Genomic DNA, 21872 nt, shown 5'->3' on the forward strand with positions numbered 1-21872 from the left:
TTTGATTGTCTTTGATTCTTGACAAAATGTCAAGTTGACTACGAGTTGACACTTGACGTTGACAGTTGACACTTGACAGATTTTTTTACTTCTGGTTCTAGGTTATGATGGAAAAATATAAGTTTCGTGAATTTATAAATAAAGTTTTACTTTTATAGTGCATTTAATTACGTTTTCGAAACTTGCAAATTTTTATAAATACTACACAGGTGTTATATTGTCCCTGACTGCATGTGAGGTAATTCCAGTCACCTGTGTATCATAAATAATATCATATTCTTGTGTTTGTATGTATTCTGTTATCGTCTCATTTATTTTGAGCTACAATCATAATTTTTATCTTAACATACAATAATTTATGTCGTTAAACAGAACAACGTTGGACTGAACCTTTAATCAAAAGCAAATAAATGTAAAGGCATGTTAACAAATTGGTTAAAATGTCTTTACCATCAAAAATTAAGGAGCAAAGCAGACTATTGGATCTATCTAGCGACGAGGAATCTGACTTGCAGCTAGAAATTATTCCTAACAGAAAGAGGAAAATTACGAGGTATGTATTTTGAATTTTCTGGTACATGGTAATTTATTAAAAAAAACCCTAATTATAGCTTATGATGGACTCTGTTGTGTTAAAGTTTGATAACTAAGAAGTAGTGTGTACAATAATTAATAAGTAAGTATTTGGTGGAGGCATAGGTTTTATGTCACAGAAACCAATTAATGTTAAGAGTACATTGTAAATTAAAATCAATTGATCTTGGTTTTAATTGACAATGTGAAATTGATTGTATTACCATTTACTACCATTCCAGTTATTGAAAGTGACTTGACTTTTGTAGACTACATTGTAATATTTTTGATTTTTTTTTTACATGACATCTACATTATTCTTTGCACCTTCAACTAAGTAAAAAGGCTATGAGAGGTACAAGGACAGTCTATCAAGTGTGTGATTAAATCCTGGACAACTTAGTTTGTGATTATATTGGTTTTATGATTTAAAATGATCCACCAGTTAGGTATAAAGTTGATTAAAAAATAGAATAATATGGCTTATTTAGTAATTTATTTTGTTATCTGAAACTCAATGCTACATTTCAACACTCCAATGTACAAGTATGTACATAATCACATACTATATGTACTAGTTTAACTGCCAAATGTTGTTACATTAATTTATGGTTGCAACTTGAGACAGACAGACAGTTGACAAAATTCAACATACTTTGAAAGTTTAGATAATTCAACAGATTCCTAGTTATAAAAACTATTTTTTTAGGAAAGAACGAAACAAGAATGCAGCACCAAAAGCATCAGAACCTGACATAGGGAAGGAAGTGCACTGTGCGCTATGCTGGGCTGTCCGAGGCACTTTGTTGCTTTGGCTGTTGATGCTCACCTGGATCTGTGCTGCGCTTTATGACCAAGTCACCACTATGAAGTTTGATGTTGATAAAGGTAACATTTATTTATTTACTAGTGTGTAATTTCTTTGCAACTACAGAGGCCTAGAGCAACTAGCGGACTATTTACAACAAGTGGACCAAACGGGACTTTTTTTAATGAAACAGGGAAAGCTTTCATGTCCAATTCTGTTTTTTACAAATCCCGCAGGAACCATAGATTTTTCCAGGATATAAAGTAGCATATGTTTTGCTCTAAGGTCCAATTCCCTGTAACGAATTTCATCCAAATCGGTTCAGCTGGTTAGTTGTAAGGTACAGGCAGACAGGGTTACTTTCGCATTCATAATATTACTAGCTGACGTCGCGCAGTTTCACCCGCGTGGTTCCCGTTCCCGTAAGAATATGGGGATAATATATAGCCTATAGCCTTCCTCGATAAATGGGCTATCTAACACTGAAAGAATTTTTCAAATCGTACCAGTAGTTCCTGAGATTAGAGCGGTCAATCAAACAAACAAACAAACTCTTCAGCTTTATAATATTAGTATAGATAGCTTGGCAAATTCGTTCGTAACACTCCCGATGGTTCGCGCGGACCGGGGGGCGTGTAGCGATGAATGAAAAACCCACGACTTACGCACCTCACTTCCCACGCACACACGATTTCATACCCGCGCAATTTTTCCCCCCGTCGTCGCCGCATATCATGGGAGTGTCATCAACGAACTTGCGAAGCTTACTTATAGTATGGATGGTATGTATGTACAAGGTAGTGGTGATAAACTAAGATAGGTACTTCAATTAAAAAATAATATCAAAATCGGAGCACTCTGTATAGAGTTATGTGTGGTCTACAAAAAAAAATATACGCGTCGACTTAAAAATATTAAACCTAATTTTTTTCTATTAAGTTTAATAAAAAAAATAGTAATAAAAAAATAATGTACACTTTAGATTTATAATCATTATAGCGGGTCGAGAGGAGTATATCCACCCGTTTCTAGAGTCCTAAAAGCGCAAGAATTCTCTTTGGATCTCTCAAGTCGATCCCCATTAAACACTCAGGTCAAAAGTCTCAGCTTGAAAAAGGTTGCGAACCCCTAAAGTAGGTTGTTGACTCTGCCACAGTGTAGGTACTTATCAGTATACGCACTCGAAAAAATGGGATAGCTGCGAAAGTATACCAAGCATTCTGTTTCTTATGTACTCGTTCCTTTATGTGTTTCCGAATACCTAGTCCTTTCTATGTATACAAAAACGTACGTGAAAAGCGTGTGTGATATTCCAATCTATTGTTCATACATGAAACAGCATGTGAAGAACAAAGATGAGAGCACTTCTCCTATCTTTTATCTCAAGCTTTTATCATTTTCTGCTATAATTAGTACTTTGTACACGAGTAAGTCTAGAGTGCGCATGCGCGAAGCCGCTCCTCCGTGACGTCACTCAGTTCTTTCTTGCGCCTCCTCGATGCTTCTAGCTTATTGTGGTGGTAACACAAATAAGTGAAAATCTGTAAAGTTTTAGTGCCATTAACGTATATACGTGTTTGTATTAATTAATTACAGTGAAAACAATTAATTATTTAGTGAACAGTGTTGTGTTTTAATTATTTTTTATCTCGTTTGAGCGTTTGATTTCTCGGTTGTTGTGTCTGATTTTATTACTCTGTGTCAATTGATAGGCAAGGAATATGCGATATTGTAGATATATTCAATCTATACGTGTTTTAATATTACAATGTTATGTCCAGGGTGTTTATTTATTAAATAGATGTGCTGTCGCAAAACTGTGTACGCATGCGCGAGATTCATTCACTGCGTCCATGTCTGTAGCGTCGTGCCCCGAGGTCGATATTACGGCCTCTAGTTTTATCTCGTATCGTAATATCCCGTAAGCATATACTAAATAGGTCATAAATTATATGCCTAATTTAATCACTTTAAACATTATTTAATCTACTTTTCAAGGCAATAAGTAATGCATTTGTAAAGCACAGCTAATTGTCTGTAGTAAATAGGTCATGTTTTATATGCTATCTACTGCTTACCAAAAATAATCACTAAAAAATAGGTATAAAACCTATTTTAGGTTATTAAATAGGTATAGTGCTTTTCAAGGAAATTAGTAAGGCATTTCTTAAGTACAGGTAGTTATCGCGTTCAATTTGTTAGATAAGATTCGGCTGATAAGAGACTACTATCCAGATTAACGGTAACACAAAAGTGCGTACAAATTCTGAAAATAAAGTAAACAATACTTTTAAGCTGCTTTTTTTATAATTTTCCGAACATTTGTAATCTATAGGTACTTATAATAAATCAATCAGGTCAATTCTGTAAAAGAAATATATTTTAAAAATAACTATCAGGGGGTGATTAGTGATCGATAGTGATGCCAAAAATGCAATCAGTAAAATTTTTGTCTGTCTGTATGTTCGTTATAGAAACAAAAAGTACTTTTCATCACGCTACGATCAATAGGAGCAGAGCAGTGAAGGGAAATGTTGGGAAAATTGGGAGAAGTTACTTCATTTTTACAGCGATACTACTGTAAGGGCGGACGAAGTCGCGGGCGTCCGCTAGTTAATAATAATTTTGTTAAATAGGAATTAGAATGTCTTGAAAGTTTTTAGAATACAGTGTTAAAATTAAAATGTATGTCTAATTGGTTAAACAGTTGTTCTAGTCGTTCGAAATATTATTATAGAATGCGAGCGTGCCAATATTTTTGGATTCTAAAATTATCTACTGTGTTAATTAACATCTCTATGTTTGTCTTTTACACGGATGTAGATATTTACTAAGGCTTGGAATTACAATTAGTTTGTACATGTTTAATGGATTAAAATACCACTACCTGTCTACTTATGAATAGCGATAAAAATCATATCACGCTCAAAAATGTCTGAAACAATTAATTTCATCTAAAATTGTTATGACATATTCAATACTAGATCTCTTTTTGCCCTGACGCAAAATCCGTTCTTAACGGGCGTCTACTAACTATAACTAAAACTACCTCCCTACAAAATTTCATCTTTATATTCCTAACGGTTTTCAATAATTCGTTACCTTTCGTAAACTCTAACTTGCACGTAATGCTAGCCACTGACGATGAAGTAAACTTACATGCCTTCAGCGCTAACGGCTCGAAGTCCGATAAAATTGATCGTGTGTTGGGCGCCATCGGCATGATGTCATGCACATCGCGACCAATACACGATCACTTTTATCGGGTGTCAAGCCGGTAGCGCTGCAGGCATGTGAGTTTACTTGATCGTCAGTGGCTGATATAATATCCATATATTCGTCACGTCAACAGGTAGATGTTCCCTAAAGAACATGGGCATTTTAGGGACTTTCAAACGCCACAGTTCTGAGCGTCCTGCATTCAGCGACTCCTTGCGTACGACTTGGTCGACCAACACTGCGCTTTTCGGTGCTTGGTCGCCATTCCAACAACCAACACCACAGGGACCCAACGTCCATCGGCTCTTCGGACTATGTGCCCCGCTCATTGCCACTATATATCTTCTACTCGTTGAGCTATGTTGGTGACTTTGGTTCTTCTTCAAGACGTACCGCCAGGCGATTTAGCGTTCCGGTACGATGCCGTGTAGAAACCGAAGGGGGTGTGGATTTTCATCCTCCTCCTAACAAGTTAGTCCGCTTCCATCTTAGATTGCATCATCACTTACCATCAGGTGAGATTTTAGTCAAGGGCTAACTTGTAACGAATAAAAAAAAAAAAGAAAAAAAAATCCCTTGCTTACCGTGGTTATCATATACATAGTATGTAGATGACATTTTGTCAATTGATTTGTTGTTTATTTTAATAGGTTGATAATAAATACTAAACTAGTGAATAGGCCAGCAGATAATAAGTTGAGTGTTGTATACCACATAAGAAATTATAAGGTTTAATGCTAGTCACAAACGGTCAATTATCTCACGTTTCTGTAGCACCCACGACTATCAAAAAAATTTACCGTCAATGACGACCTTAAGCCAGTTTGAAAATTGTACCCACATAACTTTGTATCAAAATTTTAAATTTCTTGGCGGTACATTTTGGCCGTTAGGGTGATGATAATAATTAGTCAAGGCCCGAAGCGTATCATATAAACTCAAATGCATAGCAAAAACATTATCGTCTGTAATTCAAGTAAGTAGCTAGTTGTTTAACCTTTAAGTATTATTATGCACTGTGCATCTACAAAATATACTAAAGACCTTTAAAACGTAATATACCAAACACCCTTTCCTTGTATGGGAACATAATATATCTAATCTGAAACTTAAAAAAACTTACTGGTTAAATTGAACACCTCCTTTTTGAAGTCGTTAAAAAGAAGAAAAAAAATAGCAATAAAAACATTATTGGCGGCTTCCGTGGCGCAGTGGTATCGCGGTGGATTTACAAGTCGGAGGTCCTGGGTTCGATCACCGGCTGGGCCGTAATTTTCTTAATTGGTCCAGGTCCAGCCGATAGGTGGCTTCGGCCGTGGGTAGTTACCACCTTACCGACAAAGACGTACCGCCAAGTGATTTAACGTTCCGGTACAATGTCATGTAGAACCCGAAAGGAGTGTGGATTTTTATCCTCCTCCTAACAAGTTAGCCCGCTTCCATCCTAGATTGCATCATGGCTTACCATCTGGTGATATTGTGGTCAAGGCCTAACTTGTAAAAAATAAAAAAAAAATTGCTTGTGCAAGGAGTACAACAGGCAGAGATCAACCCTATACAAGCTCAATCGGTTATCAGAGAGAATTTATGACCTACTGTTGGTCTACCTAGTCCACTCTAGACTCTTTTCATTTATATTCTATTCATAGACTATAATTTCTATTCACTGATAAGTACTAAAAACTTGGACATATTGTTTTTTTAAGTTTTCTACTACGAGTACCATTGTTAACTTATCTATTAAACACACAGGTAAAACAATATTATGCATGAACTAGCGGACGCCCGCGACTTCGTCTGCGTGAAACCCTACTACTACGCCTATCCGTACTCTACCCCTACCTTACCCCTACCCTACCCCTACCCTACCCCTATCCTACTACCCCTATGGTAGGGACCATGCGACGGCGACGGAAGCTTTAAAAATCGAGTAACTTCTCCCGTTTTTCCAACATTTCCCTTCACTGCTCTGCTCCTATTGATCGTAGCGTGATGAAAAGTATACTATAACCTGCCCAGGAGTATGAAGAGTAATTGTACCAAGTTTCGTTAAAATCCGTCGAGTAGTTTTTGTTTCTATAAAGAACATACAGACAGACAGACAGACAGACAAAAATTTTACTGATTACATTTTTGGCATCAGTATCGACCACTAATCATCCCCTGATAGTTATTTTGGAAATATATTTCATGTACAGAATTGACCTCACTATAGATTTATTATAAGTATAGATAAGACACGTTTTCAATAAACGAATAACCCATGTGAAAGTATTTGTACCAAGATCAAGGATCAAGGTTCCACACAAAGTAGTTCTAACATCGATTCCGTAATGACCTCGCAAGTATATAATTTGTTTACGGCAAGGTGTTATTGATGTGAACCAACCACACTATCGAGTAGTTAACCTTACGGTGTAGGGTTTCCTATGAAAACGTTTTGTTTAATTTAGCTTCGGCCTTAGTTATTGTGCTACCGGGAAAGATTTATCGCTTAGATATTTATCGTATTGATCGGATACCAAGAATCCGTGTACTTTTTTACTTACTTAAGAGCGCGCAGCACGTCGGTACGATATGGATAAAATTGGAAGCGCAAGCGAGACGCTGAATTATGACTTTCACGTGAGTGAAAAGCACGGAGCGATTGACGCGCGACGCAAATTTTATGACGTGAGCGCCAAAACCATTTTTACGTAATTGCAAGTAAATTAAACAACATAACGAAAAACAAAATGGCCATGTTCAAGATATATACCTATATTTCTATACAAAACAAAAATTTAAGAAAATAAGTTTGCTTTTTCTGAGATTGAAAGCAAAATGTGAGCAAAACATTTATTTTTCAAAAAAATAAACTATCGAGAAAAGTTTTACAAATTGTGTATTTTGTATAGTCATAACGAAGCTAACACTTTGAAATATCATTTACCCAAATATCAGGCTCCTAACTTTTCCAGAATCTGAGATCCAGAACCATTTGTAACCACCAAATTACATACTGCACACTCTTAAGCTCTCCGTCAATTATTAATCATCATCAACAACCCATATTCGGCTCTCTATTGATCACGAGTCTCCTCGCAAAATGAGAGGGGTTAGGCCTTAGTCCACCACACTGGCCCGATACGGATTGGTAGACTTCACACACGTAGAGAACTAAGAAAATTCTCAGGTATGCAGGTTTCATCGTTTGAGACAAGTGATATTTAATTTCTTAAAATGAACATTACTGAAAAATTGGGCCGATTTCGAACCTACGCCCTCCGAAGGCATATCCACTGGGATATCAAGCCTTGTCAATTAATAAAAAACCGCAATTTGCATTGGTTCGTATTGACCCTATGAGGTCCCAAGTGTACCATATTTAATTTAATAAAAGAGGTACCTTATGTACAGTCTCAAAATATATTATAGAAAGACGAAACTTTCAAAGTATAGTTTTGAAAGTTTCGTACAGTTCTGCTGCAACCAAAACTGACAAACCTTGACCTAAATCAGCAAATAATACCTGTAATCTCTACTATATAAAAATAAGTCAGGTTTTCCTTCCTGACGCTATAAGTCCAGAACGCACGAACTGATTTCCACGGTTTTCAAAGGTCTCGGGCTCCGTGAGGTTTATAGCAAAAAAAATCAGGTAGAGGGGTAGGGTAGGGTAGGGGTAGTTGAAAGTTTACATCGAGTTTCACGCGGACGAAGTCGCGGGCGTCCGCTAGTTATGTACATAATACATAATAATTAATTAATTTTTAGTTGCTGGGTGGGTGACTTATGTTAGAATTGTAAGAAAATTATGTATTATTTGATTTAAGTTAAAATTATTGTCATTGTTTTACAATTATGTTAATACTAAGTTAAGAAAGAGGGGCTTCTGTTACAGGTCTAGGACTTAATAGATACTTAATCCCAGCCCAATCGGTTATGTAAGATTGGTGAAACATTTAAATTTTCATTTCATAGAATTTGGCTTTCAAGTTCACGTTTATGTTATGACAGGATTGTTTATTACGTTATTTTTTTTTTTTTATTCTTTACAAGTTAGCCCTTGACTACAATCTCACCTGATGGTAAGTGATGATGCAGTCTAAGATGGAAGCGGGCTAAACTTGTTAGGAGGAAGATAAGAAATCCACACCCCTTTCGGTTTCTACACGGCACGGCAGGACCTCCGTCTTGTAAATCCACCGCGCATACCACTGCGCCACGGAGGCCGTCAAAAAAACGTTAAACAGGAGCAGGCATTATTTTGAAGAAGTTTATCATTCACTATGCGTAATTGTAATTTTTTAAATTAATTGATTCATGAATATCTCTTTCCGAGTTGATATGTGTGCTATGCTTTATTTATGACGTAAGTAGATGATATTTCAAAAGTAACACTTTTGAAATATATAATATAAATAAAATAATAAACGCATTTTTCTATATTATAAATAGTCATTAGTTATTAATTCATTTATTTTCTATATCCCTCGTGATGCCGACGAATCCAAGTAACAACGTCACCCAGAGCCGACTCTATAATTAACTAGAAAAACCGGCCAAGTGCGTGTCAGGGTACGCGCAGTGTAGGGTTCTGTAGTTAGCACTTTAATCCCTTATGTAATGCACAAAAATATTGATAACGATACCCCACACCATAGGATAGAGTCTATCCCATGGTGTGGGGTATCGTTATCTGTATTTTTTATAAAAAAATCATCCTCACTTTACGTGTAGGGAAGGAACCCCAAAATTTTTTTCTTTTAATTTTCTTTTTACCCCTTTATAGACGTAATTAAAATACATACCCATACAAAATTTATTTTTTATAGGTTTAACAGACTCTTGAGATCTTGAGATAACTTTATTTTTTTAAATAACAACGGAATTAGTATGCAATTTTCGATTTTGAATTACGTTTTTTAAGTTGGTTGACTATTACTCTTTAAATAGCAATTGCTTTTTAGCTGTTATAGTTTTCCTTCCCCGATATATGAAATTGGAATTTTTTCTCGTATCCATAAATAACCGTTTAGTCGGTAGAGGGTGGGGACACAGCTTAATAATTTACAAACGGTAAATCAAAAAACATTGGTGAAAGACTAAGATATCTTTTAAAGACCTATCCAACAATACCCCACACTATGACGTAAACGAACCCTAATAAAAATATTTTTCAAGATTTTAATGTAACGACTTTGTTTTTAATTTTCACTTTTTTAATTTTCATACCTATACCACAGAATATACATTTTATGTATATATTTTTACTGTGCCCTATACTTATGCTAAATTACAGCGTTCTAGTGGTAATAGTCTCTGCGCTAAACCGCGGACAGACGGAATGACATGACATAATGAAACTATATAAGGGTTCCTTGTGGACACTATCGAACCCTAAAAAAAAATAGAAACAGAAATAGAGAAATGTGTTTATCAAATTAAAAAAAAAACGACCAATTTCTTAATCGAACAACTGACAAATACTATTATTAATTTATTATACTATTGTATTGCACACTATTTCATGGCGTGTTGTAGATTATAGATATAGTAAGAAGGTACTAGGTAGTTCATATGAGATTACTGTCACATGCTAACCTGTAACCGATTGAAAATGTGCACTTTTAAATCTCAGCTCATATCTAGATATAGCATTTATCTCCACTACCTACTGTATAAGGTGAAAAGCAAGGTTAAACGATTTAACGCTCCAGTATAAAATTAGTAATTTATCTACAGCGAATGACTTGCGTCGCATTGAACTTTTAAATCGAAGTTAATAGTAATTTTTAACCGACTTCAAAAAGGAGGAGGTTCTCAATTCGGTCGGTATTTTTTTTTTTTTTTTTTTTTATGTATGTACACCGATTACTCAAAGGCGCCTGGACCGATTTCAAAAATTCTTTTTTTGTTTGAAACGGTATAGTCCCCATTTGGTCCCATTGCCATTATGTCAAGATCTGATGATGGGATCCTGGAGCAATTGAGGGGAACTTTCGAAAATTATATGGGTGTCTAGTGTGTTCGTATACTTTTCCATTTAGTACTTTTAAACACTACAATTTCATGAAGGTTTAAAATTGATCTGATGATGGAGCCATAAAATTAATGCATCACCGGCTTAGCACCGCCTTCATACTGATCAGCAGGTAGAACATATTATGATGTTATTTTTCGCTTTTTAGTTTAGTGGGTACGTTTTTAGGTTTTGAAGTCGGTTGTATTTTTTTTATTAAAATTTTTTATTCGGACGTAACAATCATTAATCTCAATTATAATTATATGTTGATATAACTTTTTTATACAGTCAGGATTCAGACACAACGCCGAAGCAATTATAAACGGGATGCGGTAAAAAAAAGTCGCCCATATCAATTATTACTTCTCGGTTGAAGACGTATATTTGCATTCTGTTTACATACAAAGTTTGCGACTTTGCGTATTCGATAACCGCGCGTCGTACAGTGCAGTCGTATAGAACTCGAGCAGTGTAAAATCATAAGCAGTGCAAAGTTATAAGCAGTGTAAACTAATAAGCAGTGTAAATTAATAAAGAGTGTTAAAAGTCAATTCGGATGTGCGTACGGTAGCGTTGTGTGTGCATTATGGAGAGCGCGGTACACGCGCCGTTGCGTGTGGGGAAGAAGATGCGAAAGAGACGGGAGTTGGACGCTTTGGTGGGAGGGGGTGGTGCGAGGGGTGGGAGGCTGTTGTCCGCCTCCAGTGACGAAGGGGAGCCCTGGGGGAGGCGCACCACTAGACGGCGGCGCTCCCGCCCGTTCCTGCGTCTAGCCGCTGCGCTGGCTTTGTGTGTGTGCGTCGTGTCCGCTGCTACGGTTTTGTGGCTGTTTGTGGATGTGAGACGGCAGATTGTGTCCCTCCGCATGGAGATGGACCGAGGTATGTTGGCGTATACACACATCGCTACTTAGCAGCTGCGAAGAGTTCACGCAAGCAGATTCCCATCGGGTTACCTTTAAAAATTAATGCATATTGTATCTAGTATGAGAAACCGGAGTTTGTATCACGCTGTATGAATTTCGTTTTCTTTGGGACGGCTTAACTTCATCTAAATTCCATTTTTTGTCACTGCTACTTAAGTAGGGTAGGGGTAGAGGTAGGATAGGGAAGTGGTAGGGTAGGGGTAGGATAGGGGTGAGATAGGGGTAGGGTAGGGTATGGTAGTTTAGGGTAGGGGTAGTTGAAAGTTTACATCGAGTTTCACGCGGACGAAGTCGCGGGCGTCCGCTAGTTTTAAATTATATTTAGCAACTAGCTGACGCCGCGCGGTCCCATACCCATGGTTCCGGTTCCCGTAACAATAGGGGATAATATTTAGCCTATAGCCTTCCTCAATAAATAGAATGGATTCTTAGAATTAATTGATTAGATTATTATTATTAATCTTCGATTCTATGAGTAGTTAGGTATAATATAAAATCGAATTACAAATTAAAATAATACGTCAAGTGACAAGATCAATAAATGTTAAATTTTAGCTCATTAATATTTATTTAGTTTTATTTTTACTTTATTTTTAGGTAGCCGACGCCCGCGACTTCATAGCCATGGAAACCCTGAACCTAAATAGAAATATCAGTTCTTATTATACACGTATAAAATAAAGCTTCTTCTTGAATCACCTCAGACTAAATACATAAGGACTAGTATCGCACCCAAATTCACGAACAAAATTTTCTGCCATTTTCTAAGGAAAACGAGCTTAGATTTCATACATATTTTATACAAAACTAGCAGTTTTTGTTCGTTTTTTACACCACAAAAAGGTATTTTTACGGAGGTTTTTAACCGATGGACACGATTGTAAACTATGAAACATCGATTCTTTAGAGACAGTGTTTATAATCGCATAAGATCGTTGATCATATACTTTGACAGAAAAATAATGTCTCGCAAGCGAGTGAATCATCTATTGTTAATAAGGGTTCCGTTTTTGTACTACTTTTGGAACCCTAAAAACAGCAAATCCGATGCTGTAAATTAAAATATCAAAATCGTACGAACTCGGGAACGGCTTTGTTTTTAACCCCCGGCGCAAAAATAGGGGTGTTATAAGTTTGACGTGTATGTCTGTCTGTCTGTCAGTCTGTCTGTGGCACCATAGCTTCCGAACGGATGAAGCGATTTCAATTTTTTTTATATAAAAAGTGACGTATGGGTGAGTGTTCTTAGACATGTTTCATAAAAATCGGTTGAGCCGTTTAAAAGTTCTGGGGGTAGAAAGTGGGGAAGAATTACCGAATATCTATAAATATACTCGAGTGGGGTCTCAAATGAAAGCGCACTGAAAGAGGATATAGAAGACTTGGTTGTGAGTGTAAATAATAATTTCATGAATTCGGGGGTTTTTCAAAATTTTAAATTTTATTCTATGTAAAAATATTGACAGCCTCATTAACCCCGAATATTATTTCCCCTCTTTTGCTCCGAATCCCAAAACAAATTACAGACCCTCTTTTGTACTACTTAGGTAAAGTTACCTTAGGCGCAGGTATTTTGTATAGACATAGGGAGGCTTTTATCCGCGAGGGGTAATGAAGGGTAGACGGTTGGGATTAAAGGGCTCCCGGTGTCGTGTTCCCTCTTTTCCGTCTCGACGCTGTTTAGGGTTCTGTACATCAAAGGGAAAAACGGAACTAATATTTGCATACTTTGTCGTAGCTTGAAGACCCTTGTTCTTAGGAATACGTGGCGATATAAATTGTACTATCAATTAATACTCAAATCTCAAAAGCTGTAATAATGCAGACTTCTTCATCATTAACAACCCTTTCTACATATTCGGCTCACTGTTGAGCACGAGTCTCCTCTCAGAATGAGAGGGGTTTGGCTAATAGTCCACCACGCTGGCCCAACGCGGATTGGCAGACTTCACACAAAGAAAATTCTTAGGTATGCAGGTATCCTTGGTGTTACGGTGTTTTTCCTTCGCCGTTTGAGACACGTGATATTTATGTAATTTCTTAAAATGCACATGAACTGAAAAGTTGGAGATGCATGCCCCAGACCGGATTCGAATCTACGTCCTCCGAATCGAAGGCAGAGGTTATAGCCGCTGGGCTATCACGGATCAATACCATTAACAAGAAGTAGTCAATACACTTAGGTTATTTATGTTCCAAATATTTGTTTATGTACATAATTGACATTCATGGACTTATCTGTTTCCTGAAACACAAAATCTCGTTCTAGTTCGCTGTAAACGTGCTACTTACTACATTAATATTTTATTGGTTGGTTTATGTAATTGTACGTATTGAAGTCCATGGTCAATGGCTTATTACCCTAGACCTTGACAATGGAGGCGACAGTTCCGATGATTTTATCATTTTGTACCTTCTTTGAAAAAATATAGGTATAATATAAGTATTCCGTGGTTAAAGATACGATATAGTCTCTGTGGTGATATCAGGGTAAGGAGTCGTCTATTTGCTGTTAAATATTATAATCTACCTCTGTGTCAAATTTCATCAAGATCAGCTAAGCCGTTCTGCAGTCTAATTCACTAACTTTGACGTATGTAACTCATACTAAATTATACAATCTGTCCTTCCCAATTGGCCCCTGACACTTATATCAATTAGCAAAAAGCGAGTAACAAAAAACAGATAGACGCAAGATTTACCTTTGCTGACATTAACATGAAATTATTATTAAACTGCCTGATTGGTCTGATTAGCTGGTTCAGCTACGGAGAATGAGGTCCAGGATTCGAATCTCAGATCAGACCAACAAAAAAATACGTTTCTTACAAGAAACATCTTAATAACAGCCTGGAATTTGGAAGTTGGCGGTGTTGGTACACGCCCGTTCCACGGAGAGCATTTAAAGCCGTCGGTCCTGCTCCTGATTTTCACCGGTCTGCCGTCCCATCGGACTATAAGATTGAGGGAAAAGTGCACCTGTGCTTGCGCACACATTTGTGCACTATATCTCCTGCGTACATGGTTAATCTCACAATGACATTGGCCGCCGTGGCCGAAAAAATAACAATAACGAGCATATTATTATTATGAAGTTTTATTTCTATTTCTGAAGGTTTCCGAGTCTTCAGGCAAATTGAAATAAATATATACCGAATAAGGAAAAATACGTGACTTACGATGACTATAGGATTTCTAGACTTATTGTCCTGTTTAAATTTTCGTACAGAATGTCCTACAAGGAAAGCTAAGTCAAAGTCAAAGTAATTTTATTGAAATTAGGCTTAGTTTATAAGCACTTTTGAAACGTCAGGTAATATTATTAGATAATACTGTGATATTTATTATTAAGCAGCATATAGTTTAGGCTTTTTATTCCGGAAAAAATCGTGGTTCCCGTGGGAATTGTGAAAAATCTAAATTAACGTGGAAGACGTGGCGTGGCGGATATCCGCTAGTAAAAAATAAATACATTCTAAAAACGAGTGTGCACACATAACAAGACTGAAGTGAAAATTCTTTAGTTCTTCCTCTCAACGTCCGTTCGCCACGCCCAACTACACTTCACCACCAGCTTACTCCCCACGTCAAGAGTGCGTTAAGAAGTCATACTTCAAAAAATACTAATCCTAGTGTTTTCATTCACAGTATCTACAAGCAGTGCAGGCGTAGGTGATGAATTACAAGTATGCCACACACAGGCGAAAGAGTTGAGAACGAACGCGAGCGAACTAAGCGCTCGGTTAAGCAAATTGGAGCTCGACTTCCAAGAGCTCTCAAAACAAATGACACAGACGGCGAAAGAGCTGAGTTCTGTCTCCGAGCAGTTGTCTGCAGCGCCAAAATTAGCAGACATGCCGCGACGACTGGCGGAGCTACAGCGGACCGTTGCTGACTTCGGGTCACAGGTTAGTCTAGATATAGACCTTGTAAAGAAATCATTTACAGCACAAGTGTCGGTGTCAAAAGACGTCGAAAGAGCTGAGTTATGTCTCCGAGCAGTTGTCTGCAGCGCCAAAATTAGCAGACATCCCGCCAATACGGGCGGACCTACAGAGAACCGTTGCTGACTTCGAGTCACAGGTTAGTCTAGATATAAATCTTGCAAAGTAAGTAAAAGCATTATTAGCATAAGTGTCGATGTCAAATTGGAGCTCGACTTCCAAGATCTGTCCAAACAGATGACACAAACGGCAAAGGCCAAAATTAACAAACATGCCGCGACGGATGGCGGAACTATAGCGAACCGTTGCTGACTTCAAGTCGCAGGTTAGTAAAGCTAAATAGCTAATTTCAGTGTCGAAACATTTGTTTGCAACGTTAAATTAAACAAACATTCCGTTAATCTTGGTGGATTCTTGGTGACTTGGTGGTGTAAACAATTGTTGATGTAAGCAGCAAAAAAGTCACCAAATTGGGAGCGTGATTCCCAAGAGCTGCTGTAATAAATGACGAAAGAGCTGAGTTCTGTCTTCGAGTAGTTGTCTGCAGCGTCAAAATTAGCAGACAAGCCGCGACGACTGGCGGAGCTACAGCGGACCGTTGCTGACTTCAGGTCACAGGTTGGTAAAGCTAAATAGCCAACTCGATCAGTTGTCTACATCGTTAAATAACAGCAAACAAGTCCCTCATGTTCAGGTACAGTAACTTCGGCTCACAGGTATGTATCACATGTAAAAAAATTCAAATGCAGAGTTCAATTTATAACAGCTGATGTACTATTTGGGTCGAAAGAACTAAGTTTCGTGTCAGAGCAGTTGGCCTTCCTTTCCTTAGGTCAGTCTAGTCTCACGAACCCAGTACCGTTTGATATTAGGCTATAGGTCTATTACCATAGATTATAATGCTTAACGAAGATTTCTGGGAAGTAAGAAACCCAGTATTTCATAGCTTCACCCAGGGTTACGTTTAAACGACGCTATATTACAAAGAATGATTAAAAATGCAGTACTCATTTAAACACAACCATTATTTCAGATAAGCGGTTTCGACAGTTCACTAACGTCGACCCGCAAACAAGCCAGCACGGCCGCGTCGGGCGTGGACGAGCTGAAGACTCAGCTGTCGCAGCTCGAAGGCAGGACGAATGACACCGTCGCCAACCTTACCATCTTCTCCACGAAGAACAACGAAACGAGGGAACTAATCGTTGCCCTCAACACAACTCTTGTTAGCAGAATCGACGGGCTAGAGGCGAAAATTGTGGATATGAACGTGAGTTTCTTTAATTCATTATATGAATGGTATATCTTTACTGCATTCAAACAAATTTGTACCAAATGTAAGTCTCCAGCATACGTAATTCCTCCAAATACAGCGAGTCCTCAGACAAGTAGTGCATTTTTGTATATATGAAGCTGGATCATTAAAATAGGTTGATTTTTTTGTTATTCTATGACATGTTAGCCCTTGACTGCGAACTCACCTGATGTGACCTGAATATGCAGTCTAAGATGAAATACTTGGGCTCAGGAGCAAAATATTCATGCTTAAACCTTGTGTATGTGATATTCATGGCGAGTCGGCAAAAATTATTAACGTAATGGACGAGATTTCCTTTTGAACCATGACTACGGTGCATCCGATAACAAATATGCCCCTGAAAATTGTTCCACTTGATTTTAAATGTATTCTGCAAAAATCGACTTCTAGGTTGTATAAATCCGCGAGGATCATGAATTTTTCCAAGATAGATACATGCGGGCTCCAAGTACCAATTAACAAAATCCCGTGTTCGGTTGTAGACGTCCATCGGTTGATAATCGTGATGATGTTTATGGTGGATTATTTTGTGTGAAATAAAAACTTTTTTCTTCAACTTCTAACAGTATCTTTGTATCGGCAGAAGCCGCTAAGTACAGTAGCGCCAGCGACTTCATCGACAGTCGCGCCCAGCGCTGCGCCCTCCGTGCCCGTCGCACCCGCCAACGCCAATACCACCATTCCAGGTAAACTAGACTGATTACCTTTTATTTTTGAAGCGATAACTTCTTATTGTTTGGGAAGTTTCGCGGCATCTTTTCGTCCAAAAATTTTCAGTGTCTGAAGACGAAAGTCTTCGAACAGTGCGTGTTGCCAGTGATGACCTACGGATCTGAGACTTGGTCGCTAACTGGCCTCATAAGAAATCTCAAAGTCACAGCGGGCGATGTAGCGAGCTCTGCTTGGAGTTTCTATGCGTGATCGAATCAGAAATGAGGAGATTCGCAGACGAACCAAGTCTTTGACATAGCTCAGCGAGAAGCGAAGTTAAAGTGGCGATGGGCGGGGTACATAGTTCAAAGAGCCGATGTACGTTGGGGTCCCAAGGTGCTGGAATGACGACCTCGCATCGGAAAGTGCAGTGTTGGTTGACCCCCCACTAGATGGACCGAAGACATCAAGCGGGTTAAAGGGACCCGCTAGATGCTGGCGGCTCGAGACCGTGATGTTTGGAGGTCTATACAAGAGGCCTATATCCAGCAGAGGACGTCCATCGGCTGATAATGATGATGATGATGATGATAACCTTCTTATCGGAGGATTATTATGTATGTAAAGGGAGTGGATGATGAGTTGACGAGTAATAAGAAAGAATGGAGGAGATTGACATATTTTGCCGACCCCACCTAAGTAGGACAAGGTAAAGGAGATGATGAACTTCTTATCGGAGAGTAGACCGCTTGATAACGTAACGCGTTACCGCGTCACTGAAACTAATTGGCATTTGACAGAGCAAACTTCGGATTTTACAAGTTTTTCTGTTGTTGCCAAAATGTTTTTCACACCTATCCAACCATTCTCTGTCTTACTAATATAGTAGTTTGTAGTTAGTAGATATTCGTTAAGAATTGTGCGACAAGGCCGGATTAAGGAGGTCTAAGGGCGGACGAATTCGGATATTATTTTAGTTGGTGCAAATAACTCTAAAGTTTTAATTTTTTTTTCTCTCGATTACGTAACCCATTATGACCAAAAAAACCTGATCTTGAGAACATAAATTTACATTTGTTGTTTATTTAAATAATTATTATCACCCACCCACGATTTTGCGTGTGGAATAAAACAGTTTTTTTTATATCTAAAAAGGTCATGATCTAAAATGGTATAATGGAGTCAGTTACAATAGATCGATTTATTTTAATAGCTTCTATAAAGGTGTACGACACTTGAATTAGTGTATTTTATTATGTTTAAAGAATATTTACAATATCTTTTAAATATGGTCAATAGTCCTATTTCCCCCCAATTAGTCCGAAAAGACTGTTAGCAGTGGGAACGACAATAGTCCAGCAGCCCCTTTATCGAGAGAGAGAATATAACACTCATAAATTACGTGACTTTTTAGTGGTAAAAGAAATTACAAAATCGGTTCAGTAGATCCAGAGATTATCTCTACAATACCACAAAGTTTACCTCTTTATAGATTAAAAATTCCCTACTGGATTTTAATTAAAATAAATGTAGGAAGCGTAAAGAAATTGGTATTTATGTCGCGATCTCTTATTTCTCGTTGATATGCATTAATAAGGGCGACCTCAGTGTGAGGTCAGTGGCGATTCCGCATTTGCTGATAATATTGTGTTTACCTTAACGACATTTTATACTATGGACACTACTATAGATACACAATCACTGCAAAAAGTGAGCAGAATTCACTCATAGCTAATCCACTGAGATATCTTATATTTATGTATATGTATTCAAACGTACCTAAACATACAACTCAAAATTGTATATGTATATTTAGGTATTATTTGTTAAATAACTTTTGTTGTTTGCTATGCGAGTCAATGAAATACAATCAATTAGCCGCTTTTGGTAGCCTCGGTTTTGACGCGCTACCTTGTGGGAAGTAATATATATTTTTTTTGTTTTGCGCTAGTGACATTGACATATCTCTATTATAAAATCTTTGGTTTACCTCATGTTTGAGGTTGCAATTATACAGATTTTAAATTAGCTACCTTGTGGGAAAATAATATTTTTTCGTTTTCCCTGATACATTAAAATCTATAAATAGATTAGGAATGGCATTGCATTGTCTGTTTTTGTACGTGATTGATTTGCGAATTTAATTATTTCTTGTTTTTTTTATTGACCTTCCAGTATTGGACTTTCATCTGTTATATCTACTTCTAGAACAAATTTATTGCGTTGGTAAGATGTTAGAGTCGTGATAGCCCAGTGGATATGACCTCTGCCTCCGATTTCGGAGGATGTGGGTTCGAATCCGGTACGGGGCATGCACCTCCAACTTTTCAGTTGTGAGCATTTTAAGAATTTAAATATCACGTGTCTCAAACGGTAAAGAAAAACATCGTGAGGAAACCTGCATACCAGAGAATTTTCTTAATTCTCTGCGTGTGTGAAGTCTGCCAATCCGCATTGGGTCCGCGTGGTGGACTATTGGCCTAACCCCTCTCATTCTAAGAGGAGACTCGAGCTCAGCAGTGAGCCGAATATGGGTTGATAATGATGAAGATGTTACAGTTTTAACGCTTCTTACATAACTTCTTAACATTTAAAGTATGGGCTGTCCTTTCGACTTCTGTTTCCTGCCTTACAATTCGTCTTACCTATTTACACTATTTATAATTCAAGAACGGTTAGATCGATTTGGCTGAAATTTGCTAAAGAGGTAGTTTAGAACAAGGAGATAGGATACTTACTTCTTTTAATTAACATTATACAGCAGGCATTAAACATTTTTGTAGTTTCTAATGTATTTATTTTGTTACAGGACCAGCTAAACCAATCGTGCTCCAATGAAGACTTTACAACTAGAAGTAACTATACAACTCAACGAGTCAAATTAAATTAAGGGTCGCTCATACACTTGTCGACGTCCACAAGACAAATAGTATTTTTCCAAAAAAAAAAACAAACGATTGTCAAAAAGATACCATCCAAATTAGGAAATTAATGTAAGGTAATGATATTTTTCTGATATGGGATTTCTATAGGTAAAGGAGGTGACACACAGAAGCCGGGGCGAGGTTTAAAAATCGATATGATCTGTACTCACAGGTACAATTATCCGCCCACTTTCATATGACGCGAGTATATTAAAGTGGGCGGATAATTGTGCCTCTAAGTATATATTAATAATGCATAAATCGTTTATGATTTGTGCAATTTAGATGAAATGAACGAATGACACCTAGATATTGTTATACATTTTGAAAAAAAAAATTGGAGTTGCACACTTTAGTTTTATACCAATTTACAAACCTCAATAAGTGTACAAGTTTTTAAAAAAATAGTACACTTCAGTGGCGTACATTTTTTTTACAGGACAATTTTTTTTAAAATCTCTTAATGAAAGAAAAATAATTATTGCACTCAAAGCTTCTTCTACAAACCAAATAAAACATTATTTATAAAAATAGTTTTCTCAACAAAAAATAGATCTTTGAAATTTTAATTACAGCAGCTATATCATTGAAAAAATGATTCAAGGTAGAAAATGTTGAAAAATATAACTTGGTCACCCTAGGGATTTTTGGAAAACTATTCAAATTAGTTTTTAGATAATTAGGTGGTGTATCTACCATTGGCGTGTTATCCATTAATTACGAGACACCCTGTATAAATGAGGCATTATTGAAACAATCAACACTTGAACCAATCGATAACCTCGAACCGAATGAAAGATCCAATTACCTTATCAACCATAACAAGGAGTGCAAGAGTAATCATTTGGCATCACTATTCTGTAAAGAAAAAAAAACATATTTTTTAGCAGACTCAGAAGTGATTACAAAAATAAGAAAACTAATGTTGAACAAAGGTATGATTCACAACATTTGTCAGGACAACTTAATTAACAAATCAAACTTTAACCAAAATAAAACTCTAGAATGGCCTAGAATGACCTTGAGTGAAGTCACACACTCGTGAACGTTGTGTGTAGGGTTAAAGGGTCCTTTGACTGTTAACAAACACTCCCCTTTTCCACTCAAGTCACTCTCCCCGCCTATCCCAAGTAACCCATAAAGAATTACACAACAAGAGATGTGGACGGCTCGAACGCCACGAGCACACTGAAGCCGTCCGTATCGCAAGTCGTTGCAACGCGGCGATAACATATTAAAAACACTGAATATCAAAAAACTATTTTTATCTCTCATTTATTTATTAGTTTTTTTTTTTAATTTTTAACAATGTCAATATAAGTATGAAATACAAAACACTATTAAAATTTTATAACAAAAAAAATCCACCCTCTCGCTGCGGGACATTTGAGTGCCCAAGCAACCGGTGGTCAGGGTTCCAGAGTGAGGAACCTCCTCACAATACGCGCCGTCTCAAGAATCACTGCCTTTTGCATCCGACTCTTGATCCAACAGTTAAGCGAA

The 21872-nt window shown here is 37.3% G+C and overlaps 1 protein-coding gene across 5 annotated transcripts; it reads left to right on the forward strand.

The window, feature by feature from the left end:
• Positions 1-79: 79 nt before the first annotated feature.
• Positions 80-20399, forward strand: LOC112057989 (uncharacterized). Of its 5 annotated transcripts, none has more exons than XM_024098625.2 (7): positions 80-238; positions 373-553; positions 1283-1461; positions 15181-15440; positions 16510-16746; positions 17378-17480; positions 20255-20399. In XM_024098625.2, the coding sequence occupies exons 2-7, from the start codon at positions 441-443 to the stop codon at positions 20281-20283; spliced, it is 921 nt and encodes a 306-aa protein (XP_023954393.2). In that variant the 5' UTR covers positions 80-238; positions 373-440; the 3' UTR covers positions 20284-20399. The 5 variants fall into 5 exon arrangements, with proteins under 5 accessions (XP_023954393.2, XP_023954394.2, XP_023954392.2 ...); XM_024098626.2 differs by having other exon boundaries at positions 94-287; XM_024098624.2 differs by lacking the exons at positions 80-238; positions 373-553; positions 1283-1461 and adding exons at positions 2849-2956; positions 11015-11488.
• Positions 20400-21872: the final 1473 nt, after the last annotated feature.

The sequence above is a fragment of the Bicyclus anynana genome, chromosome 20, assembly GCF_947172395.1.
Source record: "Bicyclus anynana chromosome 20, ilBicAnyn1.1, whole genome shotgun sequence".
In the NCBI taxonomy this organism is placed as follows: Eukaryota; Metazoa; Arthropoda; class Insecta; order Lepidoptera; family Nymphalidae; genus Bicyclus; species Bicyclus anynana.

Bases quoted from the DNA above. Each gene is read 5' to 3' on its own strand.
- LOC112057989 (XM_024098624.2), top strand. From the start codon at position 11,194: ATGGAGAGCGCGGTACACGCGCCGTTGCGTGTGGGGAAGAAGATGCGA. The intron at 11,489-15,180 runs GTATGTTGGCGT...TTTCATTCACAG, and splicing joins CCGCATGGAGATGGACCGAG to TATCTACAAGCAGTGCAGGC. The intron at 15,441-16,509 runs GTTAGTCTAGAT...CCATTATTTCAG, and splicing joins TTGCTGACTTCGGGTCACAG to ATAAGCGGTTTCGACAGTTC.